At 37.5% G+C, this 25,366-nt stretch overlaps 1 protein-coding gene across 1 annotated transcript in view; it reads left to right on the forward strand.

Annotated features, from left to right (window-relative positions):
• The first annotated feature begins 3,760 nt into the window (after window positions 1-3,760).
• Window positions 3,761-25,366, forward strand: part of HNMT (histamine N-methyltransferase) — a 35,848-nt gene continuing 14,242 nt past the window's right edge. Inside the window, exons 1-2 of the mRNA XM_065880733.1 lie at window positions 3,761-3,897; window positions 10,542-10,594. Of these exons, the coding sequence (XP_065736805.1) occupies window positions 3,761-3,897; window positions 10,542-10,594 (190 nt within the window). The remainder of the gene's footprint in view (window positions 3,898-10,541; window positions 10,595-25,366) is intronic.

A 25,366-nucleotide genomic window follows, 5' to 3' on the forward strand; every position in this document is an offset into this window, starting at 1 on the left:
CTAATTCAACATGAGACCTACTCCTTAGGGTCACTGAGTCAGTAACCGAGATGATCTGTAGCACAGACTCAGGCAAAGGCTGTTTGATGAATTGCATTATTTTATGTTTTTCTTTTCTTTTCTTTCTTTTTTTGACAATTTCCCAGTTCCTGATAATTTACCAGGTTCTAAGTACTTACCAACCTCTATCTTTGCAAGGGATTCTAGACTTTTGCAGGTGACTTTTTAAATTTTTGGCTTATTAAATAGGAACTAAGTTCTTAGACTATTTCTTCCTTGTCTTGTCTCATAATCACCCTTAAACATTTCATATAAGCTTTACATCTCTAGAATATCACTGTTTTCTACAGCTTTTAACATTATTTGTCTACCCATCCACCCCTCTCCCTCTTAACTAATGATTCCCCAAATATTTCTTCTGCATTATTTTGTTTGGTTTGTTTCCTCTCTGGGTATTTTGGGACTTTTTTTTTCTGTTATAAGTTAATTAAAACAAAACCATTATAAACCGCATGTCAATAAAGTGCAATTGAACCAGCTATGCTATTAAAAACAAGACATATGGCATATCACCACCTATGTGAGCTCAAGCACTTTATACTGATAAAATATGGCCAGTGACATTTCATATAAAGTCAAGGGGCTGCCTATCCAGAGACTATCTTTAGGTTATCAATTATCTGCAGTCTTTGGATACAGTGGCTCTCCTAGGTATGAATCTATCTATTTTCAGTTTCACAGGCTCACAGTTATTTTTTTTTTTTCAAAGATGAAGACTAATCGGAACTTCAAGGAACGTTAAAGATCATCTAGTCTACCTTCTTTTCCCATATTTACATATAACATGGATGCGGGGGAAGGAAGCATAGAGCACTTACGCTGTTTATCCAATGTTGTTTGGTTAGTAAGAGGCTAAGCTTGTATAGCACTCAGGTCTCTTGCTTCTTGGCTTGCTTCTACACTCATGAGAAACTTAGCCAATTGTCCTGTTGAAACTCAGATTCCTGATATCTATTATATTTGCCTGAAATTGCCAGTCTAATTGAGCTCTAAAATCTTATGTACTATGATTTCAAACCTCCCTTCAAGACTACTGTGGTCACCTACTTGCTAAATTTCAAACAAACCAACACACCAAGTGAGCCAATCCATTTGTATAAAAATATCTTCCTTCTCTTTTCTTGTTAAGAGAAAATAAAATGAACTCTTCTAACTATTTGATTATGATAATTTAACAATATTACCATTGTCATATACATATATGCTATGCTATGGGGCATATTACTAAGGGTAAGAAGCCAGTCCAATAAGGACTGTATTCAGAAGACTACATACCAGGGTGAATGAGAGAGCCAAAAAATGCTATGTACAATAAAGATGCGTCCTTAGAATTCTGCTAATGTATATTTTTCTCTTTGGTTCATTTGTTTGTATTTTTGGAATAGCACATAAGCCTAATAAGAATAAAGCAATGGAATAAGAATATAAGAGCAATAAGAATAAACAAGGGAAACCCTTTGCTTTTTGACCTAGCACACAGATAGTATTATATTACTAGGTGATTGGATCAATACAGAACTACTACACTTTTGCTTTGTTCTAGTCTCCTCTACCATGGAAAATAATCCTTATGTTGGAAAGCTACAAAGTGGTGAGAGGTAATAAGATGTAATTTTTAAAAATCAGTCCATGGAGTTCAACAACATGAATTTGGACCCAGACTCTTCTCTCATGAGTTATGTGATCTTGTACAACTTATGTGCTCTGAGTCTTGCTTGATGATATCAATAGTTTCATCCCCAGAGGGTTAGGAGTATTAAAGGAGATAATTCATGGAAGGCACTTTGACACAGTAACAGCCTAATAAGTGGTAGGGAACAGGGAACAGAAGCCCAAAGTAGGTAAGAGAATATCTAAGAATTCTAAACTTGACAATCTTTCAAGGCCTAGAAGAAACGTATCCCAATGTACTAAAACAATTTATAAAAGCAATAATGATGCTATGGCCAGTAACCTTCGAGAAGTCATGGCAAATGATAGATGTGCTGGACTGTTTGCCCCAATTTTCAAAAAAGAGGGGAAAACTTAGTCATCCCAACCAGCCAGCTAGATGTTTTAATCTCCAGGGACATTCCAGATGCATTATGGATTACGAAATGGATATTCTAAATGCAATTTTAAAAGGTAGTTGTGATTGCTAAAACCAGCATTTAGTCAAGTGCAAGTCATGCTGAAAGTGTGACTCCTAATGCAGGAAAGTGGGTGAGAAAAAAAAAAAGAGAGAATCTCAGTATCATGAAAGCAACAAGAATGGAGAGGAAATCCTTGATGAGTCACACATGAAGAGCAGATTGTTGGGAAAGACGTGTGAACAAGTGAGGCAGGCGAGGGCCTCAGGTGAAGATTGAGTTTTAGTTAGTTTCAGTTTTTAGTAGGAAGTTTTTAGTAGGAAAATAGAGGTTAAGGTTATTTCTTCTCAGCAGAATGGCACACAGTAGACCCTTACTAAATATTTGTTCAGTAGATGAATACATGAATGAATGATTTGGATTAAGTTCTAAAGAGAAGGGTAGAAAATGGTAATATAAGAATTAAAAAATTGTGAGAGTCAGTATGAAGAAGGCGAGGCTCTTTGCATAGAGATGGGAGTTAAGTAGCACATGTACAGAGGCCTAGGGGTCGACCAACCAGGGCCACTGGGCCATATCCAGGCCAGCACTTGATTTTGCGCAGCCCACGAGCTAAGAATAACTTTTACATTTTTAAATGACTGAAAAAAATCCAAAGAAGAGTAATATTTTGTGACATGTGAAAATAATATAAAATTCAATTTTCAGTGTCCATACATAAAACCACTGCTTTTTCGTTGTTCTACTGTTGCAGAAGGAGCCAGTTATTATGCGGTAATAATGTGCTAAAGCACTTTATAAATGTTATTTATATAATTCTCACTACAACCTGTGAGATATAATTCACTGTTCCCATTTTACTGATGAGCAAACTGAAACTTACGTTTCAGCCAAGTTCACACAGTTTATTAGTGGCAGAGTCAGAGACTATCAATACATCCACAGTACCTCCCAACCAGGCTTCTCAGACCTTTCCGTTAATAGCTCTGTTCCTGAATCACAACAAATCAATCAGCATATGAAGAAATGCAGCAGAGTTTAAAGTTCAAGCGTTTAGGGATGTGAAGGCATGAAACTCTCCTAACAGAAAGCCTGGAGGCAGATGACAATCTTTTGTCAAAGATTCAGCAGCTGTAGATTTCTGGAAGTGGTTTGTAACCTTGCAGCTGGCCTGTTTATTCCTGCCTTTGCTGCCCTTGGCGCTGAAAGCAGCCCCGTTCCCACTGGGAACTTACTGGCTGGCCCCTGCTGCCAAAACAGGAAGTGATTTGAATGTCATCTGTTTTTAGGGCTTTCTGAACTTCATGAGTTTTAAAACAAGTTTCAGCAGTGGATTTACTGCTTTGCTTTACTACTCATTTCTTCTAAAACGCCCGTGCCGGGGTTAAAGTCTCAGGGGCAAAGTCCTGTACAAATAGTCACTTAGTAACGAGCTTTGCAAACCCAGCCTCTCCAGCACATTAAATTCAAAGCAGGGCTTTTTTGTGGGGTTTTTTTTTTTTTTTTTTTTTTTTTTTTTTTTGGATATAAACTGGTGCGGGTGGAGAGAGAAAGAAGGAACAGGGAAGAGAAGGAAGGGAAGAAGGAAGTTAGACCTCCCTTCCCTCCTTGTCTTTCTCAGAAAACCAAACATGGCATCTTCCATGAAGAGCTTGTTTTCTGACCACAGCAGATATGTTGAATCTTTCCGGAGGTTTCTCAACAATTCCACGGAGCATCAGTGCATGCAGCAATTCATGGACGAGAAGCTGCCGGGCATACTAGCAAGGTAACCGAAAAAAAAAGGCCGTTTTTGTCCCATGGACAAGCCTCGGTCTCGTTCTGTGCAGTGATAGATGGGTCAAGGCCATCCCGGGAGGCTGGGCGCGGGGATAAGAACGAGGTACTGACAGCCGCCCCGCTCGACCCTCCGGTGCCCCTTCTCCTGCCGCGTTTCAGTTAGACGCTCGCTTGAAACGTTCAAAGGCTCTGATTTGTGCTGGATTTCCAGCTGCTGGGAGATAAGCGTTAACCATCTGAAGGCACGAATCCACGTTCCTTTGGGAAAAGATAAGATCCCAATCTTTGAGCTCAGATTTTTCAGCCCTCCTCCAAATTTTACCTTCCAAAAAAAAAAAAAAAAAAAAAAATCCCCAACGAAGTCCAGTATTTTTGCATTAGAATCAAATAATTACCAAATACTATTTACCCCTGAGGATTGAGTGGGTGCCTCTCAATTCTCTTAATACCCATTTAAATTCATTCTCCTTATCCATTATTATAGTTACCTCTCTCCAAAAAAAAAATAATAATAATTGTCTTTTACTTTCAACTTAATATTAGCAATGTGGCCCTAAAAAAGCATTTTCCCATTATCAGTGAAACTCATTAGTGTCTACCCTTCTCGCAGACTCCTTTTTTTTTGGGTGATTAATGTGTTCAATTTGTGCCAGAGCTGATAAGCATTATGAGAGTAACAGATTTCACATGGCAACGATAATCAAATCACTTATCTGGGGGTGGATTGCGGGAACTTACTCTGCGCTTCAGGAAATAATGATGGAAAACTGGGGAAAATGGCTGGGGATCCAATTTGCAACTGGAAAGGAAAGTTTCCTATCAGCAAAGGAAACTGATATTTTTATCTTTTGCTGGATTTTTCTATTGTAGGCCTGTAATGCTTTCACCAGGACAGTTAACTCCACCTGACCAGCGAAGGCATTGTTGGATGTATATGGAATTTTATTACCCTTTCTATCTTCTATTTTTCATGGTTCAGTTTTTAAATGTGTTTTTTTTAAATTGAGTATCATATATTAATAAGTAATAGGATAACAATGCAAAAATCAAAGCAGACAGCAAATACAATTTCTTATCTAGGAACTAATTATAGTTTACTTCTTTGAGTCTTTTTGCTTATTTCTGAAATTAAAGGTAATGAGTTAATTTCTGAGTTCTTTTGCAATACTAAGCATCTGTGTTCATGTCTGTGGCTTATGCAGATCCTTGGTTTACTTCCGCCATCCGTTTGGTTTGAAGACATACTATGGATGCTTAGAATAACGACAACAAAAATAGTGGTTCCTTGCCTTACCCACTTCCATTCCTGATTCGGGCTCTCCGGAGACAACCACTTTCAACACTCTGAAAACATTTAGTTGTTAGGAATTTTCTTTCCTAATTCTAAATAACATGTTATTCTCTTTCTTAATTTTGATGTATTAAAGTAGCTAAATAAACATGCACATCCCTCCCCCCATCATGTCAATACAACATAGATATATATAGTGGGTATATATAATATATACGTGTATATATATATATATATGAATATATACATATATATGTCTAAATTTGGGTTAATTTGTTTATATCATATCATTTTGCCTGTGTAAATATTTTTCATAATTGAACAATGCATTTATACTATCATTACTACAATCATTATATTTCCTTTCATGTACAGCCTTTTGTTTTTTCTAGAGTTAACTACTGTCTTGATTTTAGTTTATTTACTTAGCTTCCTATGTACCTATCACTACTTATACCCTAAGCAGAAGTATTAATCTCCTCTCAATATATTCCAACAGATCAAGTAACCTGCTGATTTTTCCTCATGGAAACATCTTTTCTGGAGTTCTCTGTTCTTTTTTTCCAGTCTGGGTTGATTTGCTTTTGGCCTGCTATACAAGTATTGATGAGGAATTTATTTCATCTTCTAGAAATTCCCTTCTCTCTCCAGTACTGAATTCCCAGCTTCTGGATCTGATGCTGTTTTTTTCTTGGTTTCTTTAGTCTTTTTTTTTTTTCTTCCCTGCTAATCCTTTAAGAACTTTCTAAGAAAGAGTGCATGGGAGGTAAATTTTTTGAGACTTTGTGTGTTTAAAAATGCTTTCACTCCTTGCTCATCATCGTTAGATAGTTAGATAGTTTGGGTATAAAACTCTACAATGAAAATGATTTTATATCAGAAATTTAAAGATATTTTTCCATGGTCTTGTAGTTACTGTTGAGAAATCTAATGCCATTCAAATTCTTCATCTTTGGTTTGTGACCTTTCTGTTTTTTAGGATCTTCTCTTATATCTAGTATTCTGAAATTTTAAGATGATGAGTTATGGTGTGGGTCTTTCTCACCCATTTTTGTGAGTAGTCCCTGGGCCATTTCAATTAAGATTCAGATCCTTCAGTTTAGGGAAGCTTTGGTATTATTTAATCATTCCTGCCCTCTGTTTTGCTTTTTTTCTTTCTTTCTTTCTGGAACTTCTATTCATCAAACAGAAGACTTTCTCAGTTGATTCTCTAATTTTCTTATATTTCCAGTTTTCACAATTTTATCTTTCAGCCCTCTATTGTTTGCTATTGTATTTTTAATTTCCAAGAATGTTCCTTTTTTATAGCATCCTGTTCATCTTTCATAGATATAATGCCATCTTTTATTTATTATAAAATTTTCCTCTGCTCTCTGCATGTTTCTTCTGAATTCTCCTTTTCTGTTTCTTTTGGTCTCTCTCATGTTAGGGGAGCTCCCCAACTACTGATGAGTCTTGGTTGTCCATCCAATCAAATAATGAGGCATTAAAAATTAGTTCAGGTCCTCTCTGTGTATGTACAGGAACAGTCTGTTGAGCAGTCAGCTTACCGTAGTAATTTGATGTAGATTTTGCACTTGATGGGAGATTCTCAGATGCCAATATAGATAAGTTTATTTAGTGAAGTGGATTATTTTTTCACGGAGGAATTATTCAATCCCCTATCTGGAGGTGGTAAACAGGGTGAGGATGCTTATAGCATACAGCTGTAAATAGTAAAGTTTGTTGTTGTCACATATAATGCATTTAGATCCTTGCCCGGAAAATAGCAAGTTTTCAGTAATTCTTAGTTATCATCATAATATATGAAATAGGATGATAATAGTATCTAACTCATAGAGGAGTTGTAAGAATTCAAAGAGTTAATTCACTACAGATGACCGACAGGCACATAAAAAGATGCCCAACATTGCTAATTCTTAGAGAAATGCAAATCAAAACTACAATGAGGAACCACCTCACACTGGTCAGACTGACCATCATTAAAAAGTCTACAAATAACAAATGCTGGAGAAGGTGTGGAGAAAAGGGAACCCTCCTACACTGTTGGTGGGAATGTAAGTTGGTGCAGCCACTATGGAAAACAGTATGGAGGTTCCTCAGAACACTAAAAATGGAACTACCATATGATCCAGCAATCCCACTCCTGGGCATATATTCAGGCAAAAATATAATTCAAAAATATACATCCCTATGCACCCCTATGTTCCTAGCAGCACTATTCACAATAGCCAAGACATGGAAACAACCTAAATGTCCATCAACAAATGAATGGCTAAAGAAGATGTAGTACATACACACAATGGAATACTACTCAGCTGTGCCATTTGTGGGACTTCCCTGGTGGCGCAGTGGTTAAGAATCTGCCTGCCAATGCAGGGGACATGGGTTTGATCCCTGGTCCAGAAGATCCCACAAGCCGCGGAGCAACTACGCCTGTGAGCCACAACTACTGAGCCTGTGCTCTAGAGCCCGCAAGCCACAACTGCTGAAGCCTGCACACTCTAGGGCCCACGTGCTGCAACTACTGAGCCCACGTGCTGCAGCTACTGAAGCCTGTGCTCCTAGAGCCCATGCTCAGCAACAAGAGAAGCCACTGCAGTGAGAAGCTGTGCACTGCAACAAAGAGTAATTAGAGAAAACCTGCACGCAGCAACGGAGACCCAATGCAGCCAAAAAGAAAAAAAAGAAAAAGAAATAACGCCATTTGCAGCAACATGGATGCGACTAGAGATTATCACACTAAGTGAAATAAATCAGAAAGAGAAAGACAAATGCCATATGATATCACTTATATGTGGAATCTACAATGTGACACAAATGAACCTACCTAGGAAACAGAAACAGAATCACGGACACAGAAAACAGACTGGTGGTTGCCAAGGAGGAGGGGGTTGGGGGAGGGATGGAATGGGAGGTTGGGGTGAGCAGATGTGAGCTTTTTTTTTTATATAAATTTACTTATTTGTCTATTTATTTATTTTTGGCTGCCGTGGGTCTTCATTGCTGCGTTCAGGCTTTCTCTGGTTGAGGCAAGCAGGGGCTACTCTTCATTGTGGTGCACAGGCTTCTCATCGCAGTGGCCTCTCCCACTGTGGAGCACAGGCTCTAGGCATGCAGGCTCAGCAGTTGTGGCATGCGGGCTCAGTAGTTGTGGCTCGTGGGCTCTAGAGCGCAGGCTCAGTAGTTGTGGCACACGGGACCAGCCCCTCTGTGGCACGTGGGATCCTCCCAGACCAGGAGTCAAACCTGTGTCCTCTGCATCGGCAGGCGGGCCCCCAACCAATGCACCACCAGGGAAGTCCCAGATGTGAGCTTTTATATACAGAGTGAATAAACAACAAGGTCCTACTGTATAGCACACAGAACTATATTCAGTATCCTATGATAACCCATAATGGAAAAGAATATGAAAAAATAATGTATATATATGTATAATTGAGTCACTTTGCAGCAGTAATTAACACAACATTGTAAATCAACCATACTTCAATAAAATTTTTTTTTTTAAAAAGAGTTAAGTCATATAAATCACTTAGCTGTGCCTGGAATAATAATAAGTTGAGTGTTTGTCATGTGCAGACACATTTCTAAAAGATTCACATCAGTTACATCATTTAATCCTCACAACTCCTCCATAAGGCAGATACTATAATTATAACCCTACAAGGTAGGTGGTATTATTATCCTATTTCTTAGAATCAATAATAAAGGCACAGAGAAGTTCAATAACTTGCTCAAGGTTACGTATTAGTAAGCTAGGATTTCAACCTAGGTGCTCTGCTCCGTAACCTCACTATGCTAGCTAATGATAGAAGCATTTTTAAGAATTAACCAAGGGTACAGACAGGGATGGGTGTATTAGGACTCATGATTATGAACTGGAAGATAATTAGAACTGAGGAAGGCAACTCATTCACAGGTGTCCTTGACTCTGTGTTTCCCAGTGTCCTTAAGAACTCCGCTTCAATCTGTCTTCTTCCTATTACTCTGGGCAGGCTCTTCACTTTAGCCAAAAACTAGGCTTGTTTACCATCCTGAAGCACAAACAAACAAGCACCGTTCTTTCAGTTCATGTTTTCTCTCTAGCAGTCTCCCTTTTTCGTTCTCACTCTTTCATCCTTTTTCAAAAATCTCTAGATCTTCTTCTTCTTTATCGAGTTCACTTTTAATCCCACTGCCATCTGACTCCTGCCCTTAACCACCTTTTAAAGCTGCTATTATCAAAGATATTCATATTGCCAAATTCAATGGAGAGTTGTCCTCTTTTTATGTTTTAGTAGTACAGTCTGCCATGTACAATGGCCTTTTCCTTCTCTAATTCTCTTATCATCTCTCTGAGCTTTACTGCTTTCCTCTCTGTCTTCTTTGTGTGTTCCCCATTATCCCATGACTTTTAAAAGTTGGTATCTTGTCATAATCCCACTGCTCTTCTCTTTGCAATACCCTTGGGTGATAGAATCTATTCTCCTAGTTTCGACCATTACTATATGATAATTCTCCAGAATACATCATCAGTCCTGATCTCTCTCCTACCCAGCTTCAATCTTGCATATCCAAATGTCTGTTGAATTCAGATCAAAAAAAGAAACACAAAACACTGAAAAAACGTAAACTTGCCATAAAATCATATTGTCCAGCTTCCTTTTCGATACCACCCTTCACCCAGTCATCCAAATTCACAACGTGGCAGTCATCGTGCACCTCGTCCTTTTTCTGACCCCCCCTTTTTTTTTTTTTTACATCAGTTTAAAGAAAGTCCTACTGTTGCATCCCAGTCCATCAGTTCCACTCTATTTCTGTATAGAGCCATAATACTGGGCTTTATTGTCTCACATTTCAACTTGACAGCAAAGTGGTCTCTTCATTTTTATGTATCAGTGCTTAGGATAGGCACATAATAAATGCTTAATAAACATTTGTTTATTGAAAGGAAGTTAGCAAGAAGAAGGAAACAAGGCAAATATCAGAGATAGTATGAATCACCTTAGCCTTTCTCCCATCTACAATGAATGGCTTATTATATTACCAGACTCAAAGGCCCACTTTTTCTGTTTTTGTTCTCCAAACAATCTTCAAACAAATGCTATTTCCTACGTCTGAGATGTTTATAGTGCTGTTTCTAAAAGTCTCCCAGTTCAAGGTTGGTAATAAGTGGAACCTTTACTTCTAAAGACGTCTGAAGACAGCAATATAGCCACTGAAATGATCGAGGCCTTTCTTGTTGGCCTAGCTTTTGTTCACTGTAATTTTAGTCTGTTCTCTTCAACTAGACTTGATAATCAGATTTTACAAACCACCTGGCACATTTTTCTTAAACTACATAATTTTTTTTTTTTCAGGATTGGAGACACAAAATCTGAAATTAAGATTCTAAGCATTGGTGGTGGTGCAGGTATGAATAACACATTTTAAAATTTGTACTTCACTCCAAACATCATGCTGTCTGACAGCGACATTGTTCATTCTTTAGGAAAGCCATCTTCCTTTGCTTTTAGCAGAGATTTGTTTGTTAAAACTAGTAAGAGACATACCACTTCAGCTAAGATTAATGTCCGCGTAGATTTATAGCGTTTAGGACATCGGCCTTCATTATTATCTGTGATATGGATACGTGTGGCTTTCTTATTTTTTTTATATATAAATGGAAAAAATATAGGATAACTTTGAGGATACCTTTGATCCAAAATGATTTAACTGTTCACAGAAAAGGGAAATTTCATAAGACATTCCTTAAGCTTGTGCCACTTAAAGCAAGGTCCATAGACTGGTTAATGGTTTGCAAACTATTACTGGTGCATGAGAAGATAAGTGTGTGCTGGAAAGTAAATCAGTGCACAGCTCCTTTCATTGAGAAAGCATTGCTATGGGGAAAAGTATGCTTAATGACGCAGTTAATTTACACTCTTGTGACCCCACTCTTTTTGAGTTGCACTGGCCTAAACCATTCCCTTCCTCTGGCTCAGTTCTAAAGCTGCCCTCTAAGAATTCAGCACACTCCCCAACTCCCTTTCGTAAGCAGTTCATGTTCTCATTACTTAGAGCCAGTGCTTTTATCCTAGGGGAAATGGGAAGTCTGGAAAGACAGGTTAATGTGGGTGTAGTTTCTGACTCTGCCACTAATGAACTGTGTGAACTTGGCTGAAACATAAGCTTCAGTTTGCTCATCAGTAAAATGGGAACAGTGAATTGTCTCATAGGTTTGTAGTGAGATTTATATAGATTAGTTTCTAAAGTGCTTCTATAAGGTGGAGGTAGGTCCTTTCTGCAAAAATAAAACAAGAAAAATCATCTCCAGACTTTGCCTCATATCAAACTCCTGAGTAGTGTATGCTTTACTTTTAAGTTGCTAGTCATCTGGAGGTCCGAGTTAACATAATAATAATATATATTATATGATATATATGATATATTAATACTATAACATAATATAGTCATATATTATTTATAATATATAATATATCCATATATAATAATATATAGTCAGGTATAATATTTAAACATATTATTCATATGTTTATATCCTTATTATTGTTTTCATTTGAAATAACCATGGAGTGATGATTAGTATAGGTTACAACTTGGTAACAAGTGGACACTACATTACCACTTGTCACATAGTGCCAAATGGTAATCTCTTGAGTCTTCTAAGTGTAATGTTCTAATCTGCCCATCTTAACACAAAGATAACCAAGAGCCCTCTAAAGGAATAGGATAGCTAGTTTGCTCAGCATTTGTCATCATTTGCTCATTTTTCATAAAATACACTGTAATATAATGTAATAAGGACTGACTCTTAAAATAATTTTATGTTATTATCATCTTTCACCAAGAAAACAGAAACCAACAAGGACAGGTAATGAAAGATACTGTCATGAATGATCTAATACAGTGCGTTTAAGCTAAAATACTCTATTATTGCTTGTGATATTTTATGTCCTAAGGTTTATAAGAGTGATGAATTGCCCAAAGAGTGTCCTATTAATTCATTTAACCAAGACAGTCATTTCCAGTGTGTTTTGCAAATGAATTTCAGGCAACCACAGGCAATGAGACTATCATTTGATAGTGTCACTTGTTCTTGGACAAGAAAAGAAGCCCTACAAGGAAAAGTAATTAAAAACAAACTCTACCGTGGCCAAGTTAATTGACCTTTTAATATAAAGTTAATTGAATTTCTAATGTAAATTTATCAAGCAAGATGCTTATAAGCTATCTAGAGAAGGGAACGTTTGCCCCATACAGTGATTCCTTACATAAAGGTGCACGTAGGGGCTAATATAGAGAACTTTTCCAAACAGAGGGCGCAGTACTTGGTGTTCTTCTGACTGAGCCCTAACATTGTATTAATAACAAGCTCTGCCTTGGAGAGAATATGGGTGCCCTTTAAGCTCATTCTTCATAAGAAACTGATCAGAAACATAAGAACTGCAAGAGAAATTCAAACTGTAGATACTTAGTCTTCACTGCTCAAGTAAGTTACATGAAATCAAAAGCAAGGCACTTAAAACCCCTAGGTCTAGAGGTCCTTGGCATGAAAGAGTAGTGTTTTGGGGGAAAGGACACCTCACTCAGTTAGTCTGAGTGCTTATATACCAACTGGGAGATGCTTATCTAATAATCTGTCGTTGCCTAACTGCAAGGACTGCATGCGCAGAAGAAAAATATATAGTGAGCAACTTCCTGTACTTGCCTTAGAGAAATGGGTTCGCCGCATGTTTCACAATCTACAGTGTGCCTGAGACTTTTGCATTATCCTGCGGCTTAGGTATCCTTCCAAATCAGTGTCTGAACTCCAGTCCCTGGGCAAATGAGGCCATTGGCCCCGTGTGACACCTTGTGCTCGGCTCCCATAATGCATCTTACAGGGTTCTACTCTGGCCTTAGCTTATGGGCCTCTCTGGTTTCACTTCCTAGATGTTTTCTTTTGGATGTCCATATACCTACAGATCCTATCCTGCATATCTTTGGTGCAAATTCTCTGTATTTGTAATGGTGATACCATTCTTACCATCATGATGAAAAAACACACCAAAAGCAAACACACTAAAAACTTCCCTAAATCAAACTGCTGCATTTATATCACTTAATGTTCATATTCTTTGGGGGCCTGTTTGATTTTCTCAGAAACATGAGCAGGGGCTGCTATGTACCCTATCTGTCTTCTGTCTCTTCTACAGAGGTTGGTATTTGGGTGGAGAGGGATTTCATAATTTAAGAGAGAATGTAAGGTTTTAGAAAAAGGTGTTTGGCAGTTCAGTTCAGAAGCCAAGCAATTATTAGGGCTCTGAGCAGTTCAAAAGAAAGGAAACTGATGGAAAACTTTTCCACGTCTTCTGTAAGTGATCTACTACATCAGTGAAATACAATTGATAAGCAGCATTGTTACTCATAGACTATATATTTAATTTTAGAAGAATGTTTGAAATAAATATTATGTGTATCCACAAAAGAAAGAGAGGAAATCAGGAGAAAAACAAATCATGTACAGAAATATAGACCATACAGGTTTTACAAAGGCCAAATAGAGAAGTGTAACGCTGTATGTGTATGTGCATAAGTTTGTATACTTTCATGAAACAAAGTGAGCAACGGGAGTGCTTCATTCGAGGTCTCAGAGTATTCATATCATGCTTATTTCAACAATTTTTTTTTTTTTTTTTTTTTTTTTTGGCTGCGCGGCTTGCGGGATCTTAGTTCCCTGACCAGGGATCGAACCCATGCCCTCAGCAGTAAAAGCAATGGACCGCCGGGGAATTCCCAATTGTTTTTAGCTATTGAGAGCAACTGCATTGTATTCCAAGTCTCAGAGAACATGCTTTTTTTGGTCCATCTTCAACACTGATGCTTCCTAAAATTAAACCACCCAATGGAGCTTCCTCATTACTCAACTTTTCATGAGTGTTGTCTTTATGTTTGATGGTACATGAAGAAAAAGAAACCCATACTCTTTTTGGTAAGGGAGAATGCTGTTAATTTACAGTGTACATTTATACGTGGAAAAAGGTTCCAGAAGGCAGTAATGGGCAATGTTTTCTCCTTGCTCTGGGCTTTGCTTCAAGGAGAATCACTTTATCTGCTGCATTGTTCAGTTCTTATGTTCAAATGCCAGAAATTTTTATAAGGTTTAGACAGGACTCAAATAATCTCATTTTATCCAGCTCTCTACTTTTATTTTTATTAACCTATTATGTACCAACTCAGGTGTCATAACTTATATAATAGTGTGTATATAGATAAATTTTTAATCCACTGAAGCAATTCACATATGAAACACAGGTGGTATAAACCCTTTTATACCATTTTTTGGAAAATAATTATGCTGACATATGTTGAGTTAGGTTGTTTTCTTATTCTGTAACATATAGACACCAACATTACTACAGAGATTAAAAAATAGAAGAGAATTTAGAGACCATCAATACCCTCATTCTACAAACAAAAAGCCTGAGAACCATCAAGGCAGAATAAAACACAGGTCTCTTGATTGTAGTCTAGTCCAACAAGCTGTACTAAACAGATATAAAAGTTAACTATCGACTTGGCAAAAGAGAGATTCGGTATTTAGTAATGACCAGCTATTTGAAAATCTAATTTTATCAGATTATTAATCTTGTTTCCTTTCACAAATGGCATGTTAAGGTGACCCTGAAGTTTAAGCTAGGTGGATAGAAGTAGAAAAATGTAATTAAGGCAAGAACTGGAAGAGCCAGTGTATCCAGTTTAGAAGCAGGAGCTGGTGGCAAGCAAAGGTTAATGTTTCCAATGGTCTAGAGTAAGACAACAGTCTATATCAGCAACTAAAGAATGACTGGGGAAATATAGGGAATTGGGGGATTTTTTTTGCCTAGAAAAAAAGTATTTGAATGTGCTTATTGCCATCTGCAGATATTTCCTATTGAGCAAACCACAGAATATTTGCCCCTAAAGGGCCAGTGGTTAAAAGAGAGAGATTTCTTTGTTCGGTATTAGAATTTACTAATGATCAAACCTGTTCAGAAATGAAAGCAGAAATGAAATTGAGCTATTTGTAATGAGATGGATAGACCTAGAGTCTGTCATACAGAGTGAAGTAAGTCAGAAAGAAAAAGACAAATACCGTATGCTAACACATATATATGGAATTTAAGGGAAAAAAATGTCATGAAGAACCTAGGGGTAAGACAGGAATAAAGACGCAGACCTACTGGAGAACGGACTTGAGGATATGGGGAGGGGGAAGGGTGAGTTTTGACAGGGCGAGAGAGAGTCATGGACATATACACACTAACAAACGTAGTAAGGTAGATAGCTAGGGGGAAGCAGCCGCAAGGCACAGGGATATTAGCTCGGTGCTTTGTGACAGCCTGGAGGGGTGGGATTGGTAGAGTGGGAGGGAGGGAGACGCAAGAGGGAAGACATATGGGAACATATGTATATGTATAGCTGATGCACTTTGTTATAAAGCAGAAACTAACACACCATTGTAAAGCAATTATACCCCAATAAAGATGTTTAAAAGAAAAAAAAAAAAAAAAAAAGAAATGAAAGCACACATCTTGGGATATAAAGACCAGTCACTCTAGGAGTACTAGCTTAGGCTGGAAAAACACTTTGCACATATGCTATGGAAAGGAATCAGGCACTGATTTCTTGGGTGTTTGGGCCACTGAAGGTGCTTTCAGTCCAGAAAATCTATGATCTTATGAGTAACCTTCTAGAAAGAGGTAGGCATTTCTTCAGAGTGGTGTGGCTAACACCATGTTTTGTTATATTGAAGAAGTAGAGTTTAAATAGGACTTCTAGACATGCAGACGATTTTTGTCTGGATTCTAATTGCTTTATAACTTGACATGAGTAAGAACTGTTTTACTTATGTGCAGCATGCTAGCACTTATTCCATAACTGGAAGGATATGGACTCTAGTCAATTATTAATCTGTAGGATTTAGGACTGTCTACTTCAGATAATTTGGGGCATCAGATACAAAGTATTGTTAAAGGCATTCATAATTATGTTATTTTGAAAAAAACAATTCTACATATATAAATTTACCGAAATAGTTTACCTCATTGTATTGTATTTAAAACTTTCAGTGAACATGAAAGTACTGTTAAAGACAGACACAGTACAGAATGGAGAGACGTGAACATAATGCTACAATACTGGAGCCACTGTCGTTAAAACCGAAATAAACAAGATTGTCTTGGCTAATTCAATAAGGCCTGAAACAGGAAAATGGGCATAATGAGCAGAGTGAAGACAAAACTATCATTATCTGCAGATTAAATGACTGTATACTTAGAAAAGAAAATAAACTCAGTTGTATAGCCTTAAAATTAATAAGAATGCAGTAATGGCCTGATAAAGGTAAAATAGGAAGAAAGCAATATGGTAGATCCACCTTTCTTTTTTTGTCAACATCTGAGTGTTTTTCATTTACAGTTTTGATTATTTTACAACGTACTAGAAAGTCTGTGGCATGTGGTTATGTGTAATTTTGCTGAAGGACAAGTTTGTATCTTCCCAGTTCTTGTGCCAGTTTGGGACACAGTCTCTTAGTCGATGAATATGCTTCTACTTGACATACACTATTGAATACAACTTTGCGATTTAAGACACACAGTCACATAACCCTGGTGTAGGGTGTCTGCTGTCATCTTCATTTTATACATGGTGAACCTAATCATATATGCCACAAGGGGATTGGGGGTCCTAGAGATTGGGGTCAATGCCCAAAGTCTTCTGAGGCTTTGTCTCTATTAACAATAACAAACTGATAGGAGTGGTTAAAAAAAAAATACTGGATTGCTAAGCTACTAATATATTCAGTACAAAATATAAGAAACCTCTTTGAAGAAAAGTTCAAATTTTTACTGAGAACAATTTGAGAAGATTTAAAAAGCAAATATGCAATAGTGATGATGTTACAGTGACATGAAAGCTTTCACGTACAAAAGGTAAGAGTTTGAAATGAAACAAAGTTTTCCTGAAAGTAGCGTGGCGTTATATATCAAGAACAGTTCTGATATTCATCTATCACACAAGGCCCTTGTGATGCTTGTTGTTAAAATACTGACATACTTGGTAAATAGCCAATCCGGGATGTCCCAACACAGGCCCTGCTGCTGCTTCAGCCTCTCCTCATAGATTCTGTACATCCTCCACCCACCCTGTACCTCAGCCCCCCACCTCCAAGCGTTCCAACTATTGGACTGGTCTTGCCTACCCAGTGGGCCTCTGAGAATGTTCTTTAGTTCTTTAGCCTGCATCCTTTCTCAGCAGCTGGCGTCTGACACCTGTTTTTTTGTTTGTTTTGTTTTGTTTTATATCACCAAAGATCAAGGATCTCATTCTAATCATTAATTCTGGTTCTTGGAATTAATCTGCAAAAAAGATTTTTGCACAAAAATTCACGGTTCATTGTCAGATGCCTCAGAATAGCAAAAATACTTAAAACTAAGTATAACTATACATATAAAACTATATATAAAAATGTATTTCTATGTATAAATACATATTCATATATATTTCCACATATAAATGCACACATTTATACATTTTTTGGATACTTTTATTTATATTATATATAAAAGGTTAATAATGAAATTGATTATCCCACATATCCGTCTTTGAGAATACGAATAGCACTTTCAAATAAATTTTGATATATTCATGGTTTAAGTCTCAAGTGGGAAAGTCAAAATAATTCATATACATAATAATCATAATGGGTAAACTAAAGAAAATTATTTGCTCAAACGGGAAAAAAACAACTTAGGAGAAAATAAACCAAAACATTAACCTTTGCTTTCTTCCGTAGTGAGATATTTATTTTATTTTTACTTTACACTTCTAGGTCTTGAGTTTTCTATAGTATTAATTTTACAGCCAGGGACAGGAAAAATAAACCCAATTTAAATTATAATTTTATAGTTGATGAGAGATGATGGTAAAGAATAGACTCACTGACTTCTAACAGTTCCTTCAGCTATTTGGCTGACGCCCAAAGCACTGTTCTGACACACGTTTTCATGACAATTTTCCTTTGGTTATTTCTGACTCACTGGTAATAATATTGCACCCATACGAATACTTTAAGAACAATCTCGCTTGTGTTATAGCTTAGCAGATCTTTTCTTCAGAGTCCATCTGTTCTCCCATGGCTGCTGCGAGGACATGGTGGCCATGGTGATGAGAGTGAGGGTGATGTGGCAAGAGGATGGTGGTTGTCGGCTCTCTGGTCCTTCAGGTCCTTGATTGTTTTCTGTTGATTATTTCTTGCTTTTTTTTCTACAAGGGCAACAGGCTCTCAGACTCTACGCACGCTAGGGCTGAAAATTTTCCTCGGCAACATTTGTGTTTTAACCACTATTAATGTGGCGGGCCAATGGTGTAAGGGTCAAATGAGAGATCGTGAAGGTTAAGAGCACGTAAGAACACGGATGCACGTGTTGGTGTGATATTGATGAAATCACACCAACTACGTGATTATCTTGGACTACCTTTGTCAGCTCAAGTAGTTTCATCTTATAAATCCTGTCTTTGGGCATGAAGAAGGTAGAAGAAAGTTGGTACTTTATTAAGGGTAATTCAATATAACTTATAAACATCATAATATGGTAGGTATAGAATTTACCTCTCTATGTATGTGATGAAGTAGCAAATATCTTGATGTTTAAAATGTATAAATTGAAAGGTAAGGCAAAATGCAGTCTTTTTTGAGTTGTTTATGAAATATCTCTACACTTCAGTGTTCATCACCCTTTGGGACATTTTCTCTATGTTTGTGCTTCATAGAACATTTTGGTAGCATGGCTTTTCTTCTGAAGTTGCAAAGCAATCAGGCAGTATTGTTCCTGGGCCAACAGCTGGAAGACACACGAAAGTAAATGGCAATGCCCTTTTGGCTCAGAATTTATATTTATAATCCCCTTCCTGAGACTCTCCAGCTATTTTAATATTCTACTCTTGTCTTTCCATACTGACAGAACTGCCTCCATACTGAGGCTCCCATGGGGCGAGAGAGAGAGAGAGAGAGAGAGAGAGAGAGAGAGAGAGAGAGAGAGAGAGAGAGAGAGAAAGAGAAGAGAAGGGATCTCGTCAAGAATCTTTTATCTTTTATACTGCAGCTCAGAATCAGATTGTTCTTGTCCTGGTTGCAAACCCATAGCTGAAATTATTTTTCATCACTAAGCAGAGAGTTATCTGGGCAATTTTTCTCCCTAGAAACAATTTTTTTGTGCCTGATACTCTAGTAGAGGGAAAAAGGAAGATTGTAATCTTAATGCAACTGTAATAGAATAAAATTTTTCCTGCTGATACTCTAAAGAATTCACTTTTTTTTTTTTTTGCGGTAGGGGGGCCTCTCACTGTTGTGGCCTCTCCCGTTGCGGAGCACAGGCTCCGGACACGTAGGCTCAGTGGCCATGGCTCACGGGCCCAGCCGCTCCGTGGCATGTGGGATCTTCCCAAACACGAACCCACATCCTCTGCATTGGCATGCAGACTTTCAACCACTGCGCCACCAGGGAAGCCCTTCACATATATTTTGATATTAGAAATGAAGCAAGAATAGACGGAAATCAAATGGCTGGAGATAACTTGACCAGTCTTTAATCCTCCATTTTCTTGGCATGGAGGATGTTCTTATTTGGGGCAGCCCCAGGGTTCTCAAGCTGGGCTTTGTGTTTCATTGAATGTAGCTCAGTCAGAAAGACAAGCCATCACGAATACATGATGAGTGCTCTTTCCATTTTATTATGGAGCTGCCCATTTAGAAAGGCAAATCTTCATTCCTTCTTTCCCAGTCTCCTTCAGCCTTCTCTTAAATGTCACCTTTTCCTGGAGGCTTACATGACCACCCAACTGAAAATCACAGAGCTTCCCCTCATGGCTTCCCCTTGCTATTTTTTGCCTTGGTTTTCTCCATGGGACTTATCATCATCCATAACGGTTAGATATTTTGTCTATTTTATTCATTGCTGTATCTCCAGTGATTAGAACCTAGCATTTAGTAGGTGCTTAAAAATATTTGTTGAGTTAATGTATAATAACTTCAATTTATTGAATTATGACTATATATCATGAACTGTGGTAAATTATCTCCATATAATGTCTTTAACATTCAGAGTGACCCTGCAGAGTAGACCATATTATCCCTAATTTACAGATATGCAATTTAAAGGGCAGAGATATTAACAAATTTGCATAAGACATTTCTAGTGAATACTAAATTTGAGTTCAATTTTTCTATAGCCTCTAACTTTTCCTTTTCATATTTTTGTTTTCCTTTTTAATCAAATGACCTCGGATTTCAAGCAAAAAGGCAACATTCCTCTGCTATCTCATGAAATATATCCTTGAAGTTCAGGGAATGGAGAAAAATTGTCTGGAAGATAATGTCCCCACCTTTTCCCTATTTTTGAACTTTTTAAGTTCCACTGTCAGGTTTCAATTATATGTTGTTCTTCAAATATAGGTATGATGCATTTAAAATATGGTCCATATGAAAGCAAGATATTATAACCACAAAAATACCTGACTGTGAAATTAAGTAAAACACTCAACTTAGGTCAGAAAGGAGACATGGGAAGTCATACTATAGTTGTAGATGATTTGAGGGACAGAGTAGTACAAAGGAAAGAGATTTGCGAGGAAGGAGATTTTTAAAAGTTAGTTTTCATTTAACTTCCCAAATCAAAAAGTCAGGATAGAAAATAATACAGGAGTGAACAGAACAGAAAAAAACAACAAAACACCCACAACCCAGCCTAATAGAAAAAAAAACACAAAAAAACAAAACAAAAAAAAAACAACCCACAACTCAGCCTACTAGAAAATAATTTCTGATTCATGCTGACACATGTTTGGATTTTCCTCTTTGCTCAATCTCCACATATTGATCAACTGAGAAAATCAGTTACATCATCATAAAATGCCCAGACTCCAAAATCATTAATTTGCTTTGCTAGTCACAAAACGGGGTGCGGGAGGGAAGGAAAGAAAAGAAAAAAAAAAGAAGGATGGTATATTGGAAAGAGTTTGCTTAATCCCTATAATTTTTCCATTTGTCACAGGAAACTTTGCAGATTTTGTTCCAAAGCTTTAGGGGGAAACATGTAATAATAAAGCTTTAGTTAACTCAAACAACTGCTGGCCTAAAGGCTTAGGATGTCATCAATAAGTAGTCTACAATTGCCAGAATTATGATCAAGCAATGCCTAACGATAGAGCATATATGAAAGGAGACTGACTATAAAATGAATAAGTACTCCCTTACTCCTCTTAAATATTGTTTTCTGGACCTGAAAGTTAAGGTTTCCAGAAGGCTCTGCGATGCACAATAAAAGCAGCAGACTGCTGGCTTCCACGTTTCTTTTGTTTACCCCTGAATTTGTGGAGAATTTCTGAATTATTTGACTGATTCATTTCTAGTTTACCTTCCCCCATTCTTTTGGCATATTAGTTTGGCTTGGGTGCTCTTTAAAAGCCTTTATAGGGCATTTAACGTCTGATACTGGAACACATTCATAATGTTATGGCTCCTATTCAGAAGGATCCAGCCGAGAAAGAACAAATGATCTTCTTTCTTTCTTTTTTTTTTTTCATTGTTTGAATCTCTTTACTGCTGGCTCATGGTACTATAGGGTCTGATAACCCCTCACATGCTTTTCAGTGATTAATGATCAACCTGCTCAGTTGCTTAATCCAGCATTTTAGAGTCCTTGATACTTTTTTAACAAACTCATTGGAATCAAGCCTTTGCTAGTGAAAAAAATAAATAAGTGCATTAAAGCAATAATTCAGATCAGGGAACACAAGGTTTTATCTGTGTTGCCAACTCCAATCAAATAACTGGCAGCTTCTTTTTTTTTTTTTTTTTTTGTGATACGTGGGCCTCTCACCGCTGTGGCCTCTCCCGTTGCGGAGCACAGGCTCCGGACGCTCAGGCTCAACGGCCGTGGCTCACGGGCCCAGCTGCTCCACGGTATGTGGGATCCTCCCGGACCGGGGCACGAACCCGCGTCCCCTACATTGGCAGGCGGACTCCCAACCACTGCGCCAACAGGGAAGCCCAACTGGCAGCTTCTGTCTGAAGGATTCTGATGCTACTGCTAGGCTCTGTGAGAAAGCCTGTAGTTAGTGATGTGTGGAAGAGTTCATGCCTAAGAGTCAGTCGGATGAAGTGAGGCAGTGAGGGGAGAGTCTTCCTGGCAGAGGAGAGAGCACAGGCAAAATGTAGGGAAGAGTCATGATGTCGATGGGGGGGGCGTGGGGGAGAGCGAAGCGTAGAAACACAAGAAATTCAAGGTTCCTAGAGACAAGAGTTTCAAAACATGAAGTTGTGAGAGATGAGAATAAGAAAGCAGGCAAGGTGGTCTGTGCTCAGTTAAGGAGTTTGGACTTAATCTAGTTGATTAGTCATTAGAAGGTTTTAACCTCAGAAATATTGGGCTTGCTTATTAGCTCAGGGTTTTAAATGGTTGTTGTAGTGATGGCTTTGAGGGAGACAAAATTCAGCAGAGACAGGCTGAACTTTTAGGTTATTATTTTAGTATTCCAAGAGATAGGTAATTTGGGCCTAAACAAGGACATTGCTAGTATGGATGGAAAAGAGAAAGTAAAGAAACATTTAGCAGGAAAACTTACAGGTGGCCAGGGAGGGAAGATGAAGAAAAGAGCAAAGCTTGGATGTCTGGATGGAAAGTAAACAGGATAGGTGATGTATCAAGAAAATATTTGTAACTAAATTTATTTAGAACTGAATTATACATGTTTAGACTGTAATACTACAGAATATCTGAACTACCTCTCTACTGACTCTCTTTTATGGGGGAAAGAGGTTCATATAATTTTTTTAAATGCATTTCTCTTATTTCTGAGTGATACAAGAATGCAAACTACATATGGTATGAGATCAAGGAATATATTGTCTTATGGGAGATCTCTCTCTCTCTCTCTCTCTCTCTCTCTCTATATATATATATATATATATATAATCTCACAATAAGAAATAATAGAGTCTGTTATAAATAACAAACATAACACAGAAAATAAGTGCCTTACGAGCATGGTGACATTGTTTATTGTCAAACCCAGGATACTTTTAAGAATGAGAGTGGGAGGGAGTGAAAGGAGTAAAATTATTACAGTTTTTTGAAATATTTATTTATTGAACAAATTGTTTTTATTATATCGGTCAATTTATAAAATAGTTCTTTTATGTCATCAAAAAGTTTATGAATAACAAATGTTGGCAAGGATGTGGAGAAAAGGGAACCCTAGTACACTGCTGGTAGGAATGTAAATTAGTGCAGCCGCTATGGAAAACAGTATGGAGATTCCTCAAAAAACTAAAACTAGAAATATCAAATGATCCAGAAATTCCACTCCTGGGTATATAGCCAAAGAAAACAAAAACACTAATTCGAAAAGATACATGCACCCCAATGTTCACAGCAGTATTACTTACAATAGCCAAGATACGAAAGCAACCTAAGTGTTCATCAACAGTTGAATGGATAAATAAGATGGGATACATATATCACCATGGAATATTACTCAGCCATAAAAAAAGAATGAACTTCTGCCATTTGCAATGACATGGATGGACCTAGAAGGTATTTGTGCTAAGTGAAATAAGTCAGACAGAGAGAGACAAATACTTGGTTATCACCTACACGTGCAATCTAAAAAATAAAATGAAAGAATGAATATAACAAAACAGAAACAGACTCAAAGAGAACAAACTAGTGGTTACCAGTGAGGAGAGAAAAGGGGGCAGGAGCAAGATAGACGTACGGGATTAAGAAGTACAAACTACTATGTATGAAGTAAATAAGCTATACAACAGCACAGGGAATATAGCCAATATTTTATAATAACTACGTATGAAGTATCATCTATAAAAATTTTGAATCATTCTGTTGTACACCTGAAAACTAATATAATATTGTAAATCAACTATATCTCAATACAAAAAACTTTAAAATATAGTTATTTTTTTTAAAGTATTTTCAAAAATAAAATTGCAGTGATAATATTTTGTTAGAAATTAAAGAAACTTGGGAAACAAAACCAGATGGGACATTAGCACCAGGAGCAAGTACAACTGTCCCTGGCAAACAAGAAGTGTGGTCACCTGACTTATGAAGTCAGAACTGCATTTTACGTGCTACCCCCTGAGGAAATAATTTCATTATCTCCTCTTGTTGTTAATTTCTTCTAGGGACCCAGCAGTGAATGCACAGAAGGTTCGTGTCCACACGTGGGCTCACACTCTATAGAGGTTGTTACATGAACCTACGGGTTCCGAGTCTCCATTGCAATTCTAGCATTGTGTCCTCTGTCATTGCCATAGGAGGTGGGACTGGGTGGCTCTATGGTAGAACATTCTGCAGGTTGGGAAAGGGACAAGATGGGAACGAGCCCTGGGGATGTGCTAGATACATTCTTCCATTTGGGTAGGTCCCACTATCTGAATTTTAAAATGTTGGGTTTGGGAGCCTCAGAATTAATGATTTTTTTAATCTAAAATATATGGCTAGGCGCATAGCACAGGGAGATCAGCTCGGTGCTTTGTGACCACCTAGAGGGGTGGGATAGGGAGGGTGGGAGGGAGGGAGATGCAAGAGGGAAGAGATATGGGGACATACGTATATGTATAACTGATTCACTTTGATATAAAGCAGAAACTAACACACCATTGTAAAGCAGTTATACTCCAATAAAGATGTTAAAAAATAACAATAATAAAATCATTGCATGCTAATAGAAAAAATAAAATAAAATACGTGGCTAGGCTGATAGAGGCAAGAACAGAACTTTTGGCCTCTGGGCCTTTGGGGCAAGCTGGAATCTCTCTATTTCTCATTAGCCCACAGATTTTCCTATCAGCCTTTTGCCTTAGTTATCTTTTGTACCCTCCAAAAATAATTACTGTAGAGAAAAACTTCCTATGTCCTTTTAGTATTTGGTGTTTTCCTATGGCTTAGTATGAAGTTGTTAGAAAAACAAACACTTCGGAGTCAGACAAGTATGCCGTAAACTTTAGGCACATTAATGTCCCCTCGGCGTCCAGTTACTCAAATCACCTTATCTAGTTGGGAACAATACTGTGGCATTTGCGATAGCACTGTGGTCAGGATTAAGTGAGATGTTTCAAGTCAAGTGCCTAGCACAGTGT

This window comes from Phocoena phocoena, chromosome 7 (genome assembly GCF_963924675.1).
Source record: "Phocoena phocoena chromosome 7, mPhoPho1.1, whole genome shotgun sequence".
Taxonomy (NCBI): Eukaryota; Metazoa; Chordata; class Mammalia; order Artiodactyla; family Phocoenidae; genus Phocoena; species Phocoena phocoena.